Source organism: Prionailurus viverrinus, chromosome A1 (genome assembly GCF_022837055.1).
Source record: "Prionailurus viverrinus isolate Anna chromosome A1, UM_Priviv_1.0, whole genome shotgun sequence".
NCBI classification, from domain to species: Eukaryota; Metazoa; Chordata; class Mammalia; order Carnivora; family Felidae; genus Prionailurus; species Prionailurus viverrinus.
The window spans coordinates 156,829,364-156,847,643 of NC_062561.1; the positions used below are offsets into that span (position 1 = coordinate 156,829,364).

General features: G+C 32.8%; 1 protein-coding gene across 4 annotated transcripts in view; it reads right to left on the reverse strand.

The window, feature by feature from the left end:
- FAM172A (family with sequence similarity 172 member A) overlaps window positions 1-18,280 on the reverse strand; it is a 444,471-nt gene that overhangs the window by 323,681 nt on the left and 102,510 nt on the right. For 2 of the 4 annotated variants that reach the window (XM_047877340.1, XM_047877308.1), the window contains 2 exons: window positions 6,146-6,211; window positions 1,009-1,200 (listed from right to left, as the gene is read on the reverse strand). The exons of 1 other annotated variant lie outside the window; for it this stretch is intronic. In XM_047877340.1, coding sequence (XP_047733296.1) covers window positions 1,009-1,200; window positions 6,146-6,211 — 258 coding nt within the window. The remainder of the gene's footprint in view (window positions 1-1,008; window positions 1,201-6,145; window positions 6,212-18,280) is intronic. One more of the 4 variants, XM_047877319.1, reaches the window with a different exon arrangement.

Consider the following 18,280-nt stretch of genomic DNA (forward strand, 5'->3'; position numbering starts at 1 on the left):
TTAAGGGCCTTAAAATCTATTAATAAAAATAAAGTCCAGCTGGGCTGGGCCTTAATTTTATCATTTCGGAGGTAACAGAGCAGGAAACATATGTTTGACCTTTGCAATCATCAATGTTTCAAACAATTCCTCTCCCATTGTAATTACAAAAATGTAATAATGTAGCTCCTATAATGCATACATGTACACATATATTCCTAAATAACTTTAAGTTCTTAAATTAAATCTTTTTCTACAAGATAGCACTTTCCTTTTTTCTGAAGAAAATCTCTATTCATATCTGAAAGAAACATATACTTTGCAAAATTTGCCTGTTCACTGAAGAACTTAAGAATGAGACAGTTAAATAAAAAACAAACAAACAAAAAAAGCAGCCAAACATTAAGATCTAACAACGCTAGGTGAGAAAAAAACAATTTCACGATTATAGGAAAGAAAACCTTGAATACAATTTTAAAATACCAGTTTCTGAAAAGGTAGAACTCAAATAAGAATAAAGTATTTCAGTAAATATTTCAATTTACCATTTTACAGGTCTTTGTCTAATGCTTAAAGCATTTTATTTGTGAGCTCTGGTGTTTTTAAAAGAAATAACAAACACTGACTTATTCTAACTCTTCTTTTAAAGAATAAGAGATTAATTTCAAGTAGATTTCCTTTAGCTTCTAACTTAAGTAGGCAACGATTTCCAAAAGCCATCTTGGTATTTTTTATAAGTATTTTAAATAATACTGATAAATATTTGATAATTTAAGTGATATATCACATAATAATAAATTTAGAATAAAAATATTCATCTCAAAGACATTATCTACATTTGTGTACACTTAAGATACCATTTTTTCACTGTAACTGCAAAATAATACAGGATAATTTTTCACGACAAATAAAAAACAATTTAAAGATAGGATGATGTTTAGAATGTACTTTTGAAGAGACAGGATAAAATAACTTATAATAAAACAGAGCTATAAAATGTCAAAAAAATATAAAAGAAATTGCACTTACATCCATAGCTCTCTTAATAAAAGGTATCTGTGTGCCACTGTCCAGATCTTCATTTATAATAAGCCTTCTAGCCCACTGACCTGCCCTGACAACACCACTACCATGAATTAAAACCATCAGTTTCTGTGGATTTGTCAAAGCATCCTCACTCATAAAGATAAAACTCTTTGGTTCACTCTCAGTGGCATCTACCTGTAATTAAAAAAAATTAAGTAATAAATAAATGTTTTCTGATCAAGCAAAGGCATAAATGAGAAAACAACTCATGGCTACCATAAATTATAGAATGGCTATTCCAGAATTATAGAAGTAAAAACCTTTAAAAAATTAAAATATTCATTATTTATTAGAGATTAACAATTACACATGAGGTGGGTGAGCATAAAAGACATGATAGTAATATGCAAAAGAATATTTAAAATATATCTCTCTATATTATAGGTTTAGTATTGTAATACAAATGAGAATAACTGATTTTTTTTAAAGCTTCCTATGGTCTAGATACTATGGTAAATGTTTCTCTCAATCACAATCTCATTAAGGTTGTACTATTATTATACTCGTTTACAGATAAAGAAATTGAGGCCTAAGGAGTTTAAATAACTTGCCCCAAATCACACTATAATTCTATCACAGAAGTATATTGCACCTATAATAGAAAACAAAAAAACCCAATAGGATGATATACCTATTGGAAAATCACATATTACCCAGGAATACTACTAAGTTTTTAAAAGGGGAGAGAGGGAACTATTTAAAAATTCAATCACCTACTATTCTATGTCAGTGGCCTTTGAAATTTTCTTCAGAATGTGAACACAGGCTCATATAACAATTATTTTCTGAAGGAATGTTATTTATGTATTCCTATAACCTTATCGACTAGAAATGGAAGCTCTTGTGCAGATGTCAGAGCCAGAAGCTAAAGTCTAGGTGCCTGGTCATATACATCCTCAAATAAAGAAGGTCAATCCACATACTATATAATGAAACAGCTCTTCACTTATCAATATTAGATATTCATAAATTTATGAAACTAAAAAATAGACAAAAACTCTGGACACCAAAAAAAAATGTCCTAGATTCTAAATGTTCCCAGTCACTATTCCTGGGAAGAGAAAAATATTAAAATTTCTCTAATTCTAAAACAGACTGGTAGCCATTTGTGTAAACAGCACAAAGAGCAATTATTTCAGCAAGAAGAGCACGGCCACAGGGCTGGAAAAATATCCCTTCCTCAGTGAAGCCTTTCCTGACCACCCTATTTTAAATATCTCCCCGAGAATTCTCTAGCCCCATTCTGTTTTATTTTCCTTCATAGTACCTAGCACAGTCTAATATATTGCATGCTTTACTTTATATATGTATTGTAATTGTTTATTAACCATCTTCTCCCACCACTAGAATGCAAGTCCAGGAAGGCATGGACTTTTCTGTTTGGATCCAGCTACATTCACAATGCCTAAAAGAGAGGCTGGCACATTGTAGGCACTCAGTAAATAAAGGAATGAATAAACTTTTGGAATAAGGAATGTTATCAAGCATCACCAGTGACCTCCTTTAAATAAAAGGTATTTAACTAAATAGTGAGTCTTCTTATTATAATACTTGCCTGATTCAGAAAGCATATATGGAGATGAAAATGATATATGACTATAAGAAATTTTAAAAGAGCTACACAATGCTAAGAATTAAAAAGATATAACTGTGGGGGTGCCTGGTGGCTCACTTGGTTAAGCGTCCAACTTCAGCTCAGGTCATGATCTCACAGTTTGTGGTCTGAGCATCGCATCAGGCTCTGTGCTGACAGCTCAGAGATTGGATTCTGCTTTGGATTCTGTCTCCATCTCTCTCTGCCCCTCCCTCACTCACGCTCTGTCTCTCAAAAATAAACATTAAAAAAATTAAAAAAAAAACATAGCTGTATATTAGTAGCAATTAAGTATGCAGGAACAGAAGTATGAAGTGTCAAGCAGTCACATTAGCTTCTCTTGCATGCGATGTCCAGATTATGATGCTGACAGCAGGTCTGACTGAAGTGAGAGGAAGGGAAGTAGATGAGAGATGGAGAAAACCAAATGTGAGAAGAAAATTCCTTTTTACCAAAGAATGTTATATAAAAAGAGAGGAATCACTCGTTAAAATGGCTTTTTTAAAAAAGGGAAGTGGTAAGAAGAAAAATTCAACAGCAAAGCTGTCAGTGTATAATAAAACAGAGGTCAAAGAGGTTCCCAGTCATTCATTTACCAAAGAGTATGCCTAAATGTGCACAAATAAAATACCTCTTAAAATCATTGAGGCCTTAACGGATCCTGGAATGGCTATGCAAATGGACATCTGTTTATCTTAATAGAAAAAACAAACAAATAAAAAAAACCCCCAAAACTCTAAAGATAGACTTTCTAGTAGGTTCTGATCACTATTTCTTTCTCTTTTTGACTAAGTACCCTGTTAACAAGGAACTGAGTCAACTTTTTAAGCAATGGAATGTTGGCACTTTAAATTCCACCTGTATGTAATCACCTGAAAACTGGAAGAGTGCTTATTTTCAGAAGATAAAGACGTGTTTTTTATATTACAATGCTGTTCAAGAATATTTAAAGGGCTGCAAATTAAGGTAGCCGTGAATAGATGAATAAAAGTTTTACTGGAACGTGCAGAAGAACTGACTTTAAAAACATGAAAACACCAGAATATTCAGGGGGAAAAAAAAAACAATGAAAATGACAAATGTAGTGGTATTAATGATTAAGGAGTAAGAGCAGTATTTGAGATAGTCACTGGCTTATATTCATCTGAATTCAACACAGAATTCTTAAAGTTGGTATCTATAACTTTCTCTGTATAAAGTTAGTGCTGAGTTTAAACAGTACAATATCTATATGGTTAAAACATAATTTTCATCATTAGCTTAATTGAGTTTGAAACTGGCTGTTCAGGCCATTGTCTTCAAACAGTGGTAATTCATTAACTGAGCTTTCATTAAGGAGTGCATATAAAAGTCATTCTAGTGCACTACCTCACTTTATTGACCAGTCAAATTCAAAGACCAACTGATCAGTGAGAACAATTTTTAGCAGTTAACCATTCACTTTAGGATTCTCATGAACCCCACTAATTGTGATGATTATTTAAATATGACTGAATAAAATGAACAAAAATTTATAATCAAGTTACTAATTTATGTAATCTAAAATTCTATACAAGTGTGAGACACTACAATTGAGAATAATGTGTACATGAAAATATATGTAGGGTAGGGAGTAAACATAATACATGATCATAATCTTTACCATCATATCATGGGTTTCCACAGGGTGTTGTTATTTATGAAAAGAAAAAAAAAGGGAAGAAAAGAGAAGAGTCTCTCTTTCCTTATTAAATAGTTCTATAAAACTAAAACTTAGTTCATCATCAGAGAAAAAAAAACTTTGGTGCTATTCCTATAATAAAAAGAACAACTCTGATACAAAACAAAACAAAACAAAACAAAACAAAACAAAAGAAAAAAAGACACTTTCAATGCTGGCTTTGGGATTTAAGAGAACTCAGGAGAAAATAATTACACAAGAAAAATTTCACAACTATACAAAATATATGACGACAATTTGAGGAGAGATATTAATTTCCTAAAACAAACCAAAAAACTTTGGTTTCTTTTCAGTTCATGAAAATAGGAAATCTTTGCTAACCAAAAATGGACATGACACTTACTATACGTCTCATTTAGTGTAAAGCTTTTTCTATGTTAATTAGCTTTATAGTCTAAATTTAAATGAGAGGAAAATAATCAGATCTATAAAACAAAGTCTTCTTAAACCTCATCCCAGGCTTTCTATAAATAAAATAGTAAAACTTAATCATATAACATAATCTATAGGCCAAATATCTTCTGATTTCTCCTGGAAATCTAAGGGACAGAAGTGAGTTTAAAAGTTCCGTGTAACTGCAAGTATTATAGAGTTAAATGACTCAATATTAATTGTGTTGTAACAATAAATAAACCTAAGTCTCTTTAAATATCATTCTTCAGAAACTTTGAAAGAAATAAGAAAGGTAGACTGAACAAAAGGAAGAAAAGTTTCCAAATAAATGAGGGTTAGTGTAGCTATTGCACAGAATGATATATTATTCACTAGTATAGCACAAGCACTTGGAACAGTGCCCAGCACCTAAAAGACACTTAAACAAATATTTGTTGAATAAATGAATAAATGATTAGCATTGTGACCTAGCATTTTAGCTTACTTATGTAAAACTAAATATAAGATAGATTTTCCTTTTAAATATTGAAGTATGAATTAATTTGTGAGGATAAATATTATTAAGAAATCTTCAAACGCTCCAATTCATAGAGTAACATTATCCAAGGAATTTAAAAATCTCATGCAAAATTTCATGTAAACAAAGTAATTATATGCACAGTTTTGTGCCTTAAATTAATTATTCATTAAGCCTTCCAGATTTTTATATATCATAAAATCAGAGAGTTGTCAGCAATATCAAGGATCATGTAATCTAGTACCACCATCATTTCACATATAAGATAACTATTTCTTCAGTTTTTTGCTTACTATTTCAGGTTTTACATTAAAACACTTTTTTGCAAATTTGATACTGAGAACAAATCTCAAACTTTTTCAACTATAAAATGGCAAAATGTATAAAATTTGAAAAGAATGCTCTGCAAAAACCAGGAAGCATGAGGAATGAATTTGGGAATATCCAGAGGAAATAACATGGACATAAAAATATAAACAATCAAGAAATATTTAAAGAGATGGTGTATTTGTAGTGCAACAATAAGTACCTTAGTTTACTTCAAATATGTAAGTAAAAATAAATTATATAAATTAAACGAGAACGGGAAGATGGGGTAGTCCTTTTAAATGCATCACCTTTTTCAAAAAAGTCTGATTAGTATTTTTTGCCTCTACATTTAAAAGTACTATTTTCAAAGAACTATTGTGCACAATGAAATGCGGTATACAGATGTATTTAATATTATCATTATCAATATCAACATATTAGAACCTTAACATTTAAACTTACCACAGTTAAACTAATATAACCATTTTCTCCTGAATTGAAAACTAACTCATTTGGAAGTTTAAGCATTTTTAAAAACAGGACTTACTGGTATAGAGATTTTTTTCAAATTACAGTCCTTTTCCAGGAGCTCATATACATATTTCGTGATGATCTAGGTAGGGGGGGGGAAAAAACACATTAAGATGTAATGTCATCCATTATCAAAACCCACATGAATTATTATGTTATTACTCTGAATGAGTTTCTATCTTTGAATGTTTTCCCTCCAGTTTTATTGAGAAATAATTGACATGCATATCTGTAAGTTTAAGGCATTACAGCATGATGGTTTCATCTACATATACTGTGAGATGATTACAACAGGTTCGGCTAACCTCCAACTTCTCAGGTAGATAAAACAAAAAGAAAATAAAGAACAAAAATTTTAAAAAGGAAAAAAACTTTCTCCTTGTGATCAGAACCCTTAGGATTTATTCTCTTAAAAACTCCTCTATGTATCCGACATAGTGATCATGTTGTACACCACATCCCTAGTACTTACTTATTTCATAACTGAAAAGTTTTGATACTAAATTTGGAGACTTCTTACTGATTACCTGTGATGGCATACTTCTTGCTGCTGTGTGAATAACTGTGAACCTTAATACTAAAATTTAGGGCCACTTAATATAAACTCACAAAAATATACAAGGACTTTCTGCTTTTCAAGGCAATACTCTGCTTTTTTCAGTGTTTCTAGAACCTATTTCCCTACAATTTCCATATAGGAATAGTATCTGATTTGTATTTCCATATAGGAATTTGTATCTTGACTAAATTCTAACACCTCTTTTGTATTTACTGAATCAAAAAGTGAAAGGTCAGAGGTATTCTAAACAAAAAAAAAGGAAAATTATTCCAGAAAAATCTGGCACCAATTAGTATTATTGTTTGCAGCAGGCAGAAACACAGTTCCCCAAAGATGTCCACACTCTAACTCCAGAAACCTATTCATATTTTCTGTTACATGGTAAAAGGAACTTTGCAGATATGATTAAGGTGAAGGACCAGAGATGGGGAGATTTTCCTGGATTATCCAAATTGGCCCAATCTAATCCTTTAACTCCTTAAAAGTGGAAGATCATAGAAGAAGAAAGGGATGTAAAGTGAAAAGACCTTGAATGGTCATTGCTGGTTTTGAAGTTGGAGGAAGGAGACCATAAACCAAATGTGGTGGCTTCTAAAAGGCACGATAACCTTTAAACAGCCAGTAAGAAAAGAAGACCTCAGTTCTGTATTTACAAGGAACTGAATTCTGCCAACAACTCAAATAACCAGTAAGCGGATTCTCTCCTAGAGCCTCCAAAAAGGAATATAGCCTGTGCATACCTTGATTTCAGTCTGGTGACAATCATACTGGACCTCTGACCTACAGAAGTAGGCAGTAGTATATTTGTGTGGTTTTAAGCCATTGAATTTACAGTAATTTGTTACCACAAAACTAGAAAGCTAATGTACTATTTCTATGAAGAACAGGAAAGAGAATGAGGAAAGAGATGCTGAGTAAACGCAATGATTTAATAGATTTCAATGGTCATTTTAAGGAGTGTCATTCCCTCAAAAAAAAAAATCTTTAATCATCTATGCACAATATCTCAGAGGATAATTTTAGCAGCAACATAATTAAAACTCAAATTTTATGAAGCAAAATAAGAAGATGATTTTTTTTTTTAGAAAATTAAGATGTCTTGAAGGAGGTGAAAATCCTTTTCTATGTATATGTATTAATTCATTTTGAAAGAGTATAGTAGATGCATGCTAGAACATCACTTCCTTGACTAATAATGATAATTTCAAACACTACAACACTCACTATACTAGAATGAGGCAGTATTTAATAGTTACTAATCAAATAGTATTCCCATATCTTAATGTAGTAGTTAAAATTATGTTCATTATACTGTTACCCAAAGGCAGCAGTGTTGTAAACTGGAAAAAATAAACTAAAAATATGTAGGGTCAGACAAAAGTATGTATGAAGTCATACAATGCTCTGCCACTTCAAGAAAAATAACTAAATGAGATTAGCTAAAATGAGTAGCTTATGATTTCCAAAAATTTCCTATTACCTATGAATCACAAAAGATCCTTACATTTAAAGCAATAAAAACAATTAAACTTAGTTCAAACCCAAATGACTTCTACCACTAAGCAAAATACTTCAGAGACGTAATTTGAGAATTCAATAATTAAACTATTTCAGCAGTTCATACCTTAAGTCAATATGAAATACAATATTACAATTAATTCTCAACTTTCCTCTACACCATAATATAAAACAATTCAAACACTAGCTTAAGAATTAAAAACAGTAGGGGTACAGCCTTAAAGACAGTCTCCAAACTTTCGTGAATTTTATTTCTAGGAGCCCTACTAGGTTCTCTCTGTGAAGACTAGAGAAAAATCCCTTTTTGCTTCTAGCAGTGTGTAAGGGAAAAGTAATCATTTAAAAATATTCTAGACCTTTCTGTCTTCCTTAATAAGGCCTGCCCATAAGAGAAACTATTTTACCAGAGCCTAATTGACATGAGGGAAGGGAAATGCCCAATTCAGGCTCCCTAAAAGACTGAGACCTAATGAAGAATAGAATATTTCCTCCCACACCTCACTACATGATCCTCAGATCTGTAGTGTTCCTATAAAATGACAGGGAGTTATAGCTAAAGAACTGTAGGAGTCACACCCTATTTAAGGTCTCTAGGAAAACTCAAAGAAGGAAGATAGAAACTAAGAACAGGAAATTTTAGCCTTGGACACGAGAGCTATATAGCAAATAGAAAACACAACCTAACTCTTAGCCAGGTAAACACAAAACTTCAAACTAATGATCCATCTACCAAAGTTCCTTTTACCCAAAACAGCATGCCCAGCTTTCAACAAAAAATAACCAGCCATAATAAAAGACAAAAAGAAACAGTCTGAAGACATAAATCTAGCATCAGAACCAGACTCAGGGCAGAAAATTTGGAATTATCAGACTTAGAATTTAAAACAACTATGATTACATGCTGAAGAATTTACTGGAAAAAGTGGGCAACATAAAAGAATAGGTAAATATGTAAGCAGAGAGATGGAAACTCTATGAAAGAATAAAAAATAAATGCTAAATAAAAAACACATAACAAAAATAAAGAATGCCTTTCATGCACTCATCAATAAATTGGACATGGCTGAGGGGGAAAAAAAAAAGAATCAGAGTTTCCAGATATGTCAATAGACAGTTCCAAAACAAAAATGTAAAGAGAAAAAAAAAAAAAACAATGAAAAAGTGGAACAGTTTATGTGAGTGGGACAACTGTAACAGGTTTAACATATGTATAATGGGAATACCCGAAGGAGGATAAAAAGAAAGGAATAAAAGAACTATGTGAAGTAAAATAATGGCTCAGAATTTCCCAAAGTTAATGACAGACACAAAACTACAGATACAGGTAGTATAGAGAACTCCAAAAAAGATAAGTACCAAAAACAATAACTAGTTTTATCATATTAAAACTACACAAAACCAAATGCAAAGAGAGTATCGGGAAAGAAGGTACACCAGGGACAAGGGGGATTCGGAGAAGTGGGGAATGTGGGGGAATTTAGCTACAGAAGAAAAAGGATAAGAATTACATCACACTTCTCTTAGAAACAATGTAAGCAAGAGGACTGAAATATTGAGTGTTGAAAGAAAAAAACCCATCAATCTAAAATTCTGTATCCAATAAAATCATGCTTCAAAAATGAAAGAGAAATAGACTTTCTCAGACAAAAAAAAATTGAGGGAATTTTTTTGCAAGTAGAACTGCCTTGCAAAACACACTATAAGAAATTATTCAGAGGGAAAGAAAATTATATAGGTCAGAATGTACCTAAAGAAAGGAATAGTATGAGAGAAAGAACCAATAAAGGTAAAATACACTTTTTAAAATTTTCTTATTCTTAATTGATCTAACAGATAACAGTTTGTGCAAAATAACAGCTAGAATGTATTTTGTGATTATAGCTTATAGAAAAGTAAAATGAATGACAGCAAGGTTATTAGTTACAGGAGGCAGAAACTGAGAACACTCTGTTATAAATACTGGCACTACCTGTGAAACAGTATGCTGTTACTTGAAAGAAATAGCAGAAAGAAAAAAATTACTACTGACAATTTTCCTGGATTTCTTTTAATTCCCAAGAAGAAGCCAGATATACAAAAATAAAACCACAATGGAAAAGATAGAAAAATAATTTTAAGACTATATATTCATGAAATTGATTGTTGGCTACCAAGAGAATAATGCTTTCTAAGGAATTAGAGTCTAACTAACTTTTTCTAGCTCAGGGCTAATTGATCTAGAAACTAAACAAAGTTTTAACAAAGTGAGGAGGAATGATCAAAGAAATAGACCACAAAAGGAAGGAAAATGAAGTCTGATATACACTCTCAATGAGGTACTTCCAACAGAAAAGATATGTTCACTCTGCAATAAATTTACCTTAGAGACTTATTGAGCAATTGCTGTGTGTTTATAATGTATCTCATACATTTCAGCTTTATTTCTGATCCTTAAACAAGAAGTGAACACTGGTACCCTTTACCACTACAAAAGCACTAAAATTATTCTGGCGGCGTGGGGGAGTACAGTGGGTGACACTAAGAAGCTACCCAGAATACATTTCAGACCCTTTTGGAACTGGACTTAAGAAATTAAGTGAGATGATAAACATATACGACAAGAGATATGACTGGTTAAAAGAGAATTAATATAAATAATTAAGTGAAAATATAAAGTTCACCTTACTAAATTGTAAAGCTTCCGTTCTTTCTTACTCTGAAGAAAATCCTCTCATTAGCAACAAACTAAATTTGACCTGATTGACTCACAGCAATAACAATTTTTATTTCACAACTTTATTAAAAATATAAGATAAAAACTTGTCTATTGGGCTTATTAGGAGAGTAAGAACTTCAGCCCAAAACACAAAATGACAAACCTCATAAATTGTTAGTCATATATACCCCTAAAGAGAATAACTAAATGTTAAGAGTATCCTGATTTGAGGTGCAAAGGTAAATAAAATGAACTGAAAGAAAAATTCTGAAAGATTTAACTATATCTCTGCCTCCTGCAATCAAAGAAAACATCAGAAAATAGATTCCATAGGTTACCTATCTGAATTATGAATTAATAAAATTTGAATTTTAAAATGTTTTAAAAGGAACAGGTTTTAAAGAGCCTTAGGCTAATCAACCTGGTAAAAATCTAGTTCTAAATGACAAAATGAAATTAAATGATTTTTACAGTAAAGCAATGGTTTACTCTCAGTTCCTACTTAACATAATAACGTACATGGTATTTTTATTAAATAGATATTTATAGAACAGTTGAAAACAGCTTAGTTCTACCTAAGCATCTCCTTTTAATATTATTCATTTAATTAGAAAGCTCTGATTTCACAAATAAGTCAAGAGAAGTCAGTGGAGAAGTGTGACTTATAAATGTATCACAAATGTAAAAAAAGTTTGATATTATGAGGTTTTACCATATTGGAAGTTTGACAATATTTTGGAGAGAGAATTTTGCTTTTAACACAATCCATTCTAAATTATATCTATTATGTGTTACTCAGTTCCACTTCGCTTATTAATAAAAATAACACTTAAGCTCCAAGGTGGGGATGTTTTGAGCAAGATGGCAGTGGACTAGGAGGACCCCAGGCTCATCTAGTCCCACAAACACAACTAGATAACTATCAAATCATCCTAAACACCCCAGATATTGATCTGAAGATTAACAGAGCAAACTCCACAATTAAAGGGAGAAAAGAGGCCACAATGAAGATGTGTGTTCATCAAAAGAAAAAGAAAAACAAAACAAAACAAAATTTAATTAAGAATAAAAAACTCCATGGCTTTTAAGAAATCAGTCTTACTCATTTTGTTTCTAAACAAATAAAGTGCAATTGGTAGGGAATTTTAGCTCTAAGCAATGACTTGACTTAGAACATGCTGTCCCCAAAACAGAAAGTTAGAAATATTCATTGTAACTTTTACTTTTAGGGCTCAACAATGGATAGCTTTATGTGGGCATAAAATTCTAGATCAATAATTATTTTCTCTGGTATTTTCTGGTTTTCATAGTTGCAGTGAAAACTTCTGCTATAGGTCTAAGTGAGCTTGTCGGTAATCAGGCTTCATTCTCTGGTTTCTTTTATAATGTTCTCTATGTCTTTCATGGACTTCAGATTCACTATCATGTCTAGGTGTGAATTTTGTCTTATTAACCTTCTTGAGGACTCAGTGTACTTCCTGAATCTTTCACCAATTCAGAATACTACCTCTTTAAGTCATTTCCTCTACTTGATTACATTCCTTGAGAATAAAGACTATAGCTTGCACTTGATTATACCTCACACAAAAGTGGGATTAGGTACCCAATAATCTTTTGATTTTTATTTTTCTCTAATTATTCACTACTGAAATAGCAGAAACAAGCCTAAAAAAGAGAACCTTGTAACCCAGTTGACTACTCATTTATCCTCCCAATTCTCTCTGGGGATTTCTTAGTCTCATAAATTTCAGACTAAAATATTTGATACAATACACATGGTGTTCTCAGATTTTAAGGTGAAAAACAGTAGCTAATATGAATAAGATAGAGTTTAATTTGGGGCATTTTATAATATTTTATTTGCTGTTTATTTGCAAAAATATTGCAGCTAAAATTCAGCATGGCTGATTCCAAAGCTAGTTTATGTTGTTTTGAGAGTGACTTTTACCACTAGGTAATTTGAGCATCTGTAGTACTTTTATTGTCAGAAACACTGAATGAAATACTACAGTTTCCAGAGTATGCCACTTCTACAGCCCCTCCAGCCTCAACTCCTTCTTAATTACTATCTCTACATCCTCATAGATATAAGATACCTAGTCACTTCATAGTGCTAACTGTAAGAGTGCAATTCAGCATCAGTTTCATGTTACTGGTCTAGGAAGTGGGTAGGAGATTCTTGGCTACCTCTGAGAAAAGTCATCTCCCTTCAGTTTTTGAGGTTGTGGTTTGGTGAATGCACTAAGAGCTTAGTAGAAAGAAATCACCTACAGTTCTCTCCTTTCTAAGGTCTCATTATTCTGTCTTAGGGCTTCACCTGAGCTTTGATTAATTAAAAAATTCTTGATATCAGTATATGCACTTCTATTTGTTGCGTTGCATGTGTGTGTGTATCTCATATATTTTAATATGTATTTAAAATTTACAAATACAATAAAACCTTGGTTTATGAGCATAATTCATTGCGGAAACATGCTTGTAATCCAAAGTACTTGTATATCAAAGTGAATTTCCCCAGAAAAAATAATGGAAACTCAGATGATTCATTCCACAACCCAAAAAATATTCATATAAAAATGATTACAATACTGTAATATAATACAAAATAAAAAAGAAAATACAAAATATACAGAAAAATAAACAAATAACCTGCACTTACCCTTGAGAACCTTTGTGGCTGGTGTGAGGGAAATCAGAGAAAAGAGGGTTATTGTGTAGGATGCCTTTTACTATCACTAATGGATTCACTGCTATCTATTGGCTCGATGGAATCTTTTTCTTTCCTTGCAAGTTTAACAAGGAACCTATCCAATGACACTTGCTTTTGCCCCCTTTTGAGGATCATGGAAACGCAACATTGTATTGATGATTACCCACAATCCCGGAGAGAGAGAGAGAGAGAGAAGAACTATTGGCTCAGTTGTGATCATGTGACATTCAGCATCACATACTACTTATTATTGAAAGACATTGCTCATTTATCTAAAGTTAAAATTAGAAATGTTTGCTCATCTTGCAGAACACATGCAGAACAAGTTAATCGCCATCCAATGTTTTACTGTATATCCATCCATATGGATAAGACGATATAGGTATATATCTACATGAGTGTATACACACCCAAGCACATATACATACATATGTATATCTTATTTATTTTGATACTGACCTATCTACAGAGACTAAAAACTATCAATATACATATGCATGTATATGCACAGACACAAACACATTTGCTGAGAGACTAAGCAATGACAAAGCCACCAAGGCACAGATCTTGGTATGTATGTGGCATATTTATGTATGTATACATATGTAAACGTTTTTCTAATAAAAGTAACCAAAGTTCATTGGAGAGAGTGTTGATTCAGAAGCTTGGGCTTTATATGCCATTCTCCATTAGAAGGAACCAAATATCCTAAGAGAAGAGGTTGATTTCGGGTTTGGTGGACAGAAAATTGAAATCTGAAAAAAAGGGTTTTTTTTGTACCAAAAAGTAGGTTATACTGAAACAGCAATGAATAAATGTTAAAAGAACACAAAAAACTGCTTGACAAGAATCCTTCTGGCCAAATGTGGAATGATTTGGACGTTAGAATGATGACAACAACAGAGTATACAGCTCACTGAATAAGAATCTATGAGTCTGTAATAATATAAAGAACTGAATGAATAAAGTAAATAAAAAAATAAAAAGCTCTTTTTATTATTATTTCTTATTTTTTTTCTAATTTTTTTTAAGTTTGTTTATTTTTGAGACAGAGAGAGACAGAGCATGAACGGGGGAGGGAAAGAGAGAGAGGGAGACACAGAATTGGAAGCAGGCTCCAGGCTCTGAGCCATCAGCCCAGAGCCCGACGCGGGGCTCGAACTCACGGACCGCGAGATCGTGACCTGAGCTGAAGTCGGACGCTTAACCGACTGAGCCACCCAGGCGCCCCATATTATTTCTTATTTAGAGAGAGAGAGAGAGAGAGAGAGAGAGAGAGAGAGAGAGCATATGCAAGGTGGGGAAAAGGCCAGAGGGAGAGAGAGAATTTTAAGCAGACTCTACACTCACCATGGCGTGTGGAGCCTAATGTGGGTCTTCATCCCATGACCCTGGGATCATAACCTGAGCCGAAATCAAGATTGGACACCCAACTGACTCAGCCACTTAAAAGAAAGCTCTTTTCTTATGTAGAATGCCAACTAACATGTATAGGAGAAATCATGGAAATTAAAAAACATCAGTAGATGCTAAAATTAATAGGTCAAAGTTTCATAAAGAAGATAGTCTCAAGTATCTGTCCAAAAAGTACTTATTTACAGAGAGAAAAATGATAATAACATATGGTATGATCTAACAGACATCACGAGTATCAGAGCAACCAAAACAAAAATGTACTCTTTTTTTTAAAATTTGAATATAGTTGGCATATAATATTAATATCAGGTGTACAGCATAGTGATTCAACATTTATATATATTTTGAAATGTTCAGCACAATGTCTACTCAACATCTGTCACCGTATAATGTTACTACAAGATTACTGACTATATTCATTCATTCAAAATCATGCACTCTTGATATCATATACTCAGGACAAAAAGTCACTTCCAGGGTACTTCTGTCAAAAATGCATAATCTGAATGTAATCATGAGAATACATATGACAGCCTGAACTCTTCAAAAAAAATATCAACGTCAAGAAATATAAAGAAAGGCTAAAGAATGGTTCCATAGTAAAAGAGAATAAAGGGACATAACAATTAAATGCAGTGTGCAAACCTGGATTTGATCCTGGACTTGAAAATTAGCTATCAAGTACATTATATAACAACTAGCAAAATTTAAACGTGGCCTGTAGACTGCATTATACTGAATCAAAACAAAAAATTCCCGGGGCGCCTGGGTGGCTCAACTCGTCAAGCATGTGACTTCAGCTCAGGTCATGATCTCACGATTTGTGGGTTCTAGCCTTGCCTGGGGCTCTGTGCTGACAGCTCAGAGCCTGGATCCTGCTTCGGATTCTGTGTCTCCCTCTCTCTCTGTTCCTCCTCTGCTCATGCTCTCTCTGTCTCTCAAAAATAAATAAACTTAAAATAAAAAATTTCCTGATTCTGCTAATTGCACTGTAGTTATCAAGAGAATGTCCTTGTTCTTTGAAAATATACACAAATGTATTACTAGTAAAAGGGCATGATGTTTCCAACTTACTCTCAAATGGTTCAGAAAAATAATTATATAATATATAATATACATGATTCCTTATAATCATGCAACTTTTCTGTAAGTGTGAAATTATATCAAAACACAAAGCTATTTTAAAATTTCCCAAACTGTTCATATTCCTACTTCAGGTGCTACTGACACTGCATCTATTTTCACAAGTATTTCAACTGAAATGTGGCAGATGACAAATAGGATAACAACAATTTGCTTTCATTAAAACATTTTAATTTCTTGAAATGTTATGACAAGACCACAACTATACTATATGGGGATAATTTTCATCCATTACTGCTTGTCAAAATCAAGGACTCAATGGAGTAAGTCTTAAGAGTTTGCTAAGTTTGTGCCACTGCTTATCTCCCACCTCAATTTCTAAAATTCTGTTAACTTCCCCTATTACTCTTTAAACTCAATTCAAATGCTGCCTCTTACTTGAAGTTCTCACTTATTCTGCCAATGAACTCTACCATTCTAATGAAATTTAGTGTTCCATTTTGATTATCTCACATTCTCATTTGCCCACTTAAGTGAGCACCTTAAAAGCAAGAATTATAACCTACTCTACTTTATCATAGCATCAACCACAGGGTAGATGAGCAATATAACAACAATGAAAGAATGAAAAATGATTGGTAGTGATTGCAAACATGTGACTCTTCAGTTTGTCAAGAACCATAAGAAATACAGGACAGGTGAAAATCTGCATATAACTCAAAAGCTGAACTGATATTCGCCTACTGTTGACTGGAAGCCTTACCAATAAATAACACAGTCAGTTAAATAACCCATATTTTGTTATATATATTTTGTACTGTATTCTTACAATAAATTTAGCTAGAGAAGAGAGAATGTTATTAAGGAAATCATAAGGAAGAGAAACTACATTTACAGTACTGTAGTGTATTCATTAAACAAAAAAATCTGTGGTGGATTCGCACAGTTCAAGACCTGTGTTATTCAAGGGCCAACTGTATTATACTGGGACTCAAAATCATTTAAAATAAAGATCTGACCAGTAAGTCACCTAACAGTTTAAAAAACAACAAAAACTTTTCTCTCTTAATATCCCATTTACCACAACTCTACATTCCGTCCTAGCTCCCTCCTAGGGAGGAAGGAAAAGATGGAGGGAGGGAGGGGTGGAGAGGAGGGAGAGATAGAAGCAGAAGGGATGAGGGAAAAAGGAGGAAGAGAAAAAAACATAAAATTTCTTAATAGTTAAAGTTTAATATTATTCAATAATGTCAGTTTGGTTAGACCTACAAGGGTTCCTCTCACATCTTTACATTAAAGAGACTATGGATGGCAATGAGTTCTATGGAATGAACTAAAGTATATTTACCTCAGGTGCATATCCTCTTAAGTCATAACTATCTCTTAAATTTCACTAAAACTGTCTTCATCTGATTGCTATTTTTCCTCTTAAAAGCTTTTATACTTCATTGTCAGTGGGCACATTCTAATCTTTAGTCCTTTAAGGTAACTGCTTTTTCAGCATATCTTTGAAATAAAATTCATTTCTCCAACTTTCCATTAGCATTCTCTGGAGTTCTAGTCTGTATGCCCAGCTGTCCTTCATTTAGATTAGCTTCAGCTCAGATGCTCTCACATTTTCCTTTTACCCCTTCTACAGAAGAGTCGTCCTTATTTTCATATTTTTCCCAATAAATGGATTCTTAAATACCTTAAAGAGCAACAGATTTGTAAATATACCAACTGATATCTCCTCCTAGTGATTTCACGGGCACCTCAAACTGACTATGTTCAAAGTAAATCCATCTATACATATCCAAACTTATTTCCCTCTAGTACATTCATCAACTCCATAAATGGCACCACCATCCACCTAACTGCTCAAGCTGGAAGCCTAGAAATCTTCAGTCCTTCTCCTTCATCCTCTGCTTACAATCAATCAAGTCCCTCAAGCTAAAACTTGAAGACCTCCACATTTCCTCATTCTACTCTCACCATTCTAGTCCAATGTAGTCTACCAAGGTATATCCCTTCCTTAATTAGTTCTGTATCTCCCTTCTGCTATACTTAATAACTACTCCCTTCAAATCCTATTTACTGTTAGCAGGCATATTTCTCATTTAAAAATTCAAATCTGGGAGCACCTGGCTGCCTCAGTCAGTAGAGCACATGACTCTTGATTTCGGGGTCC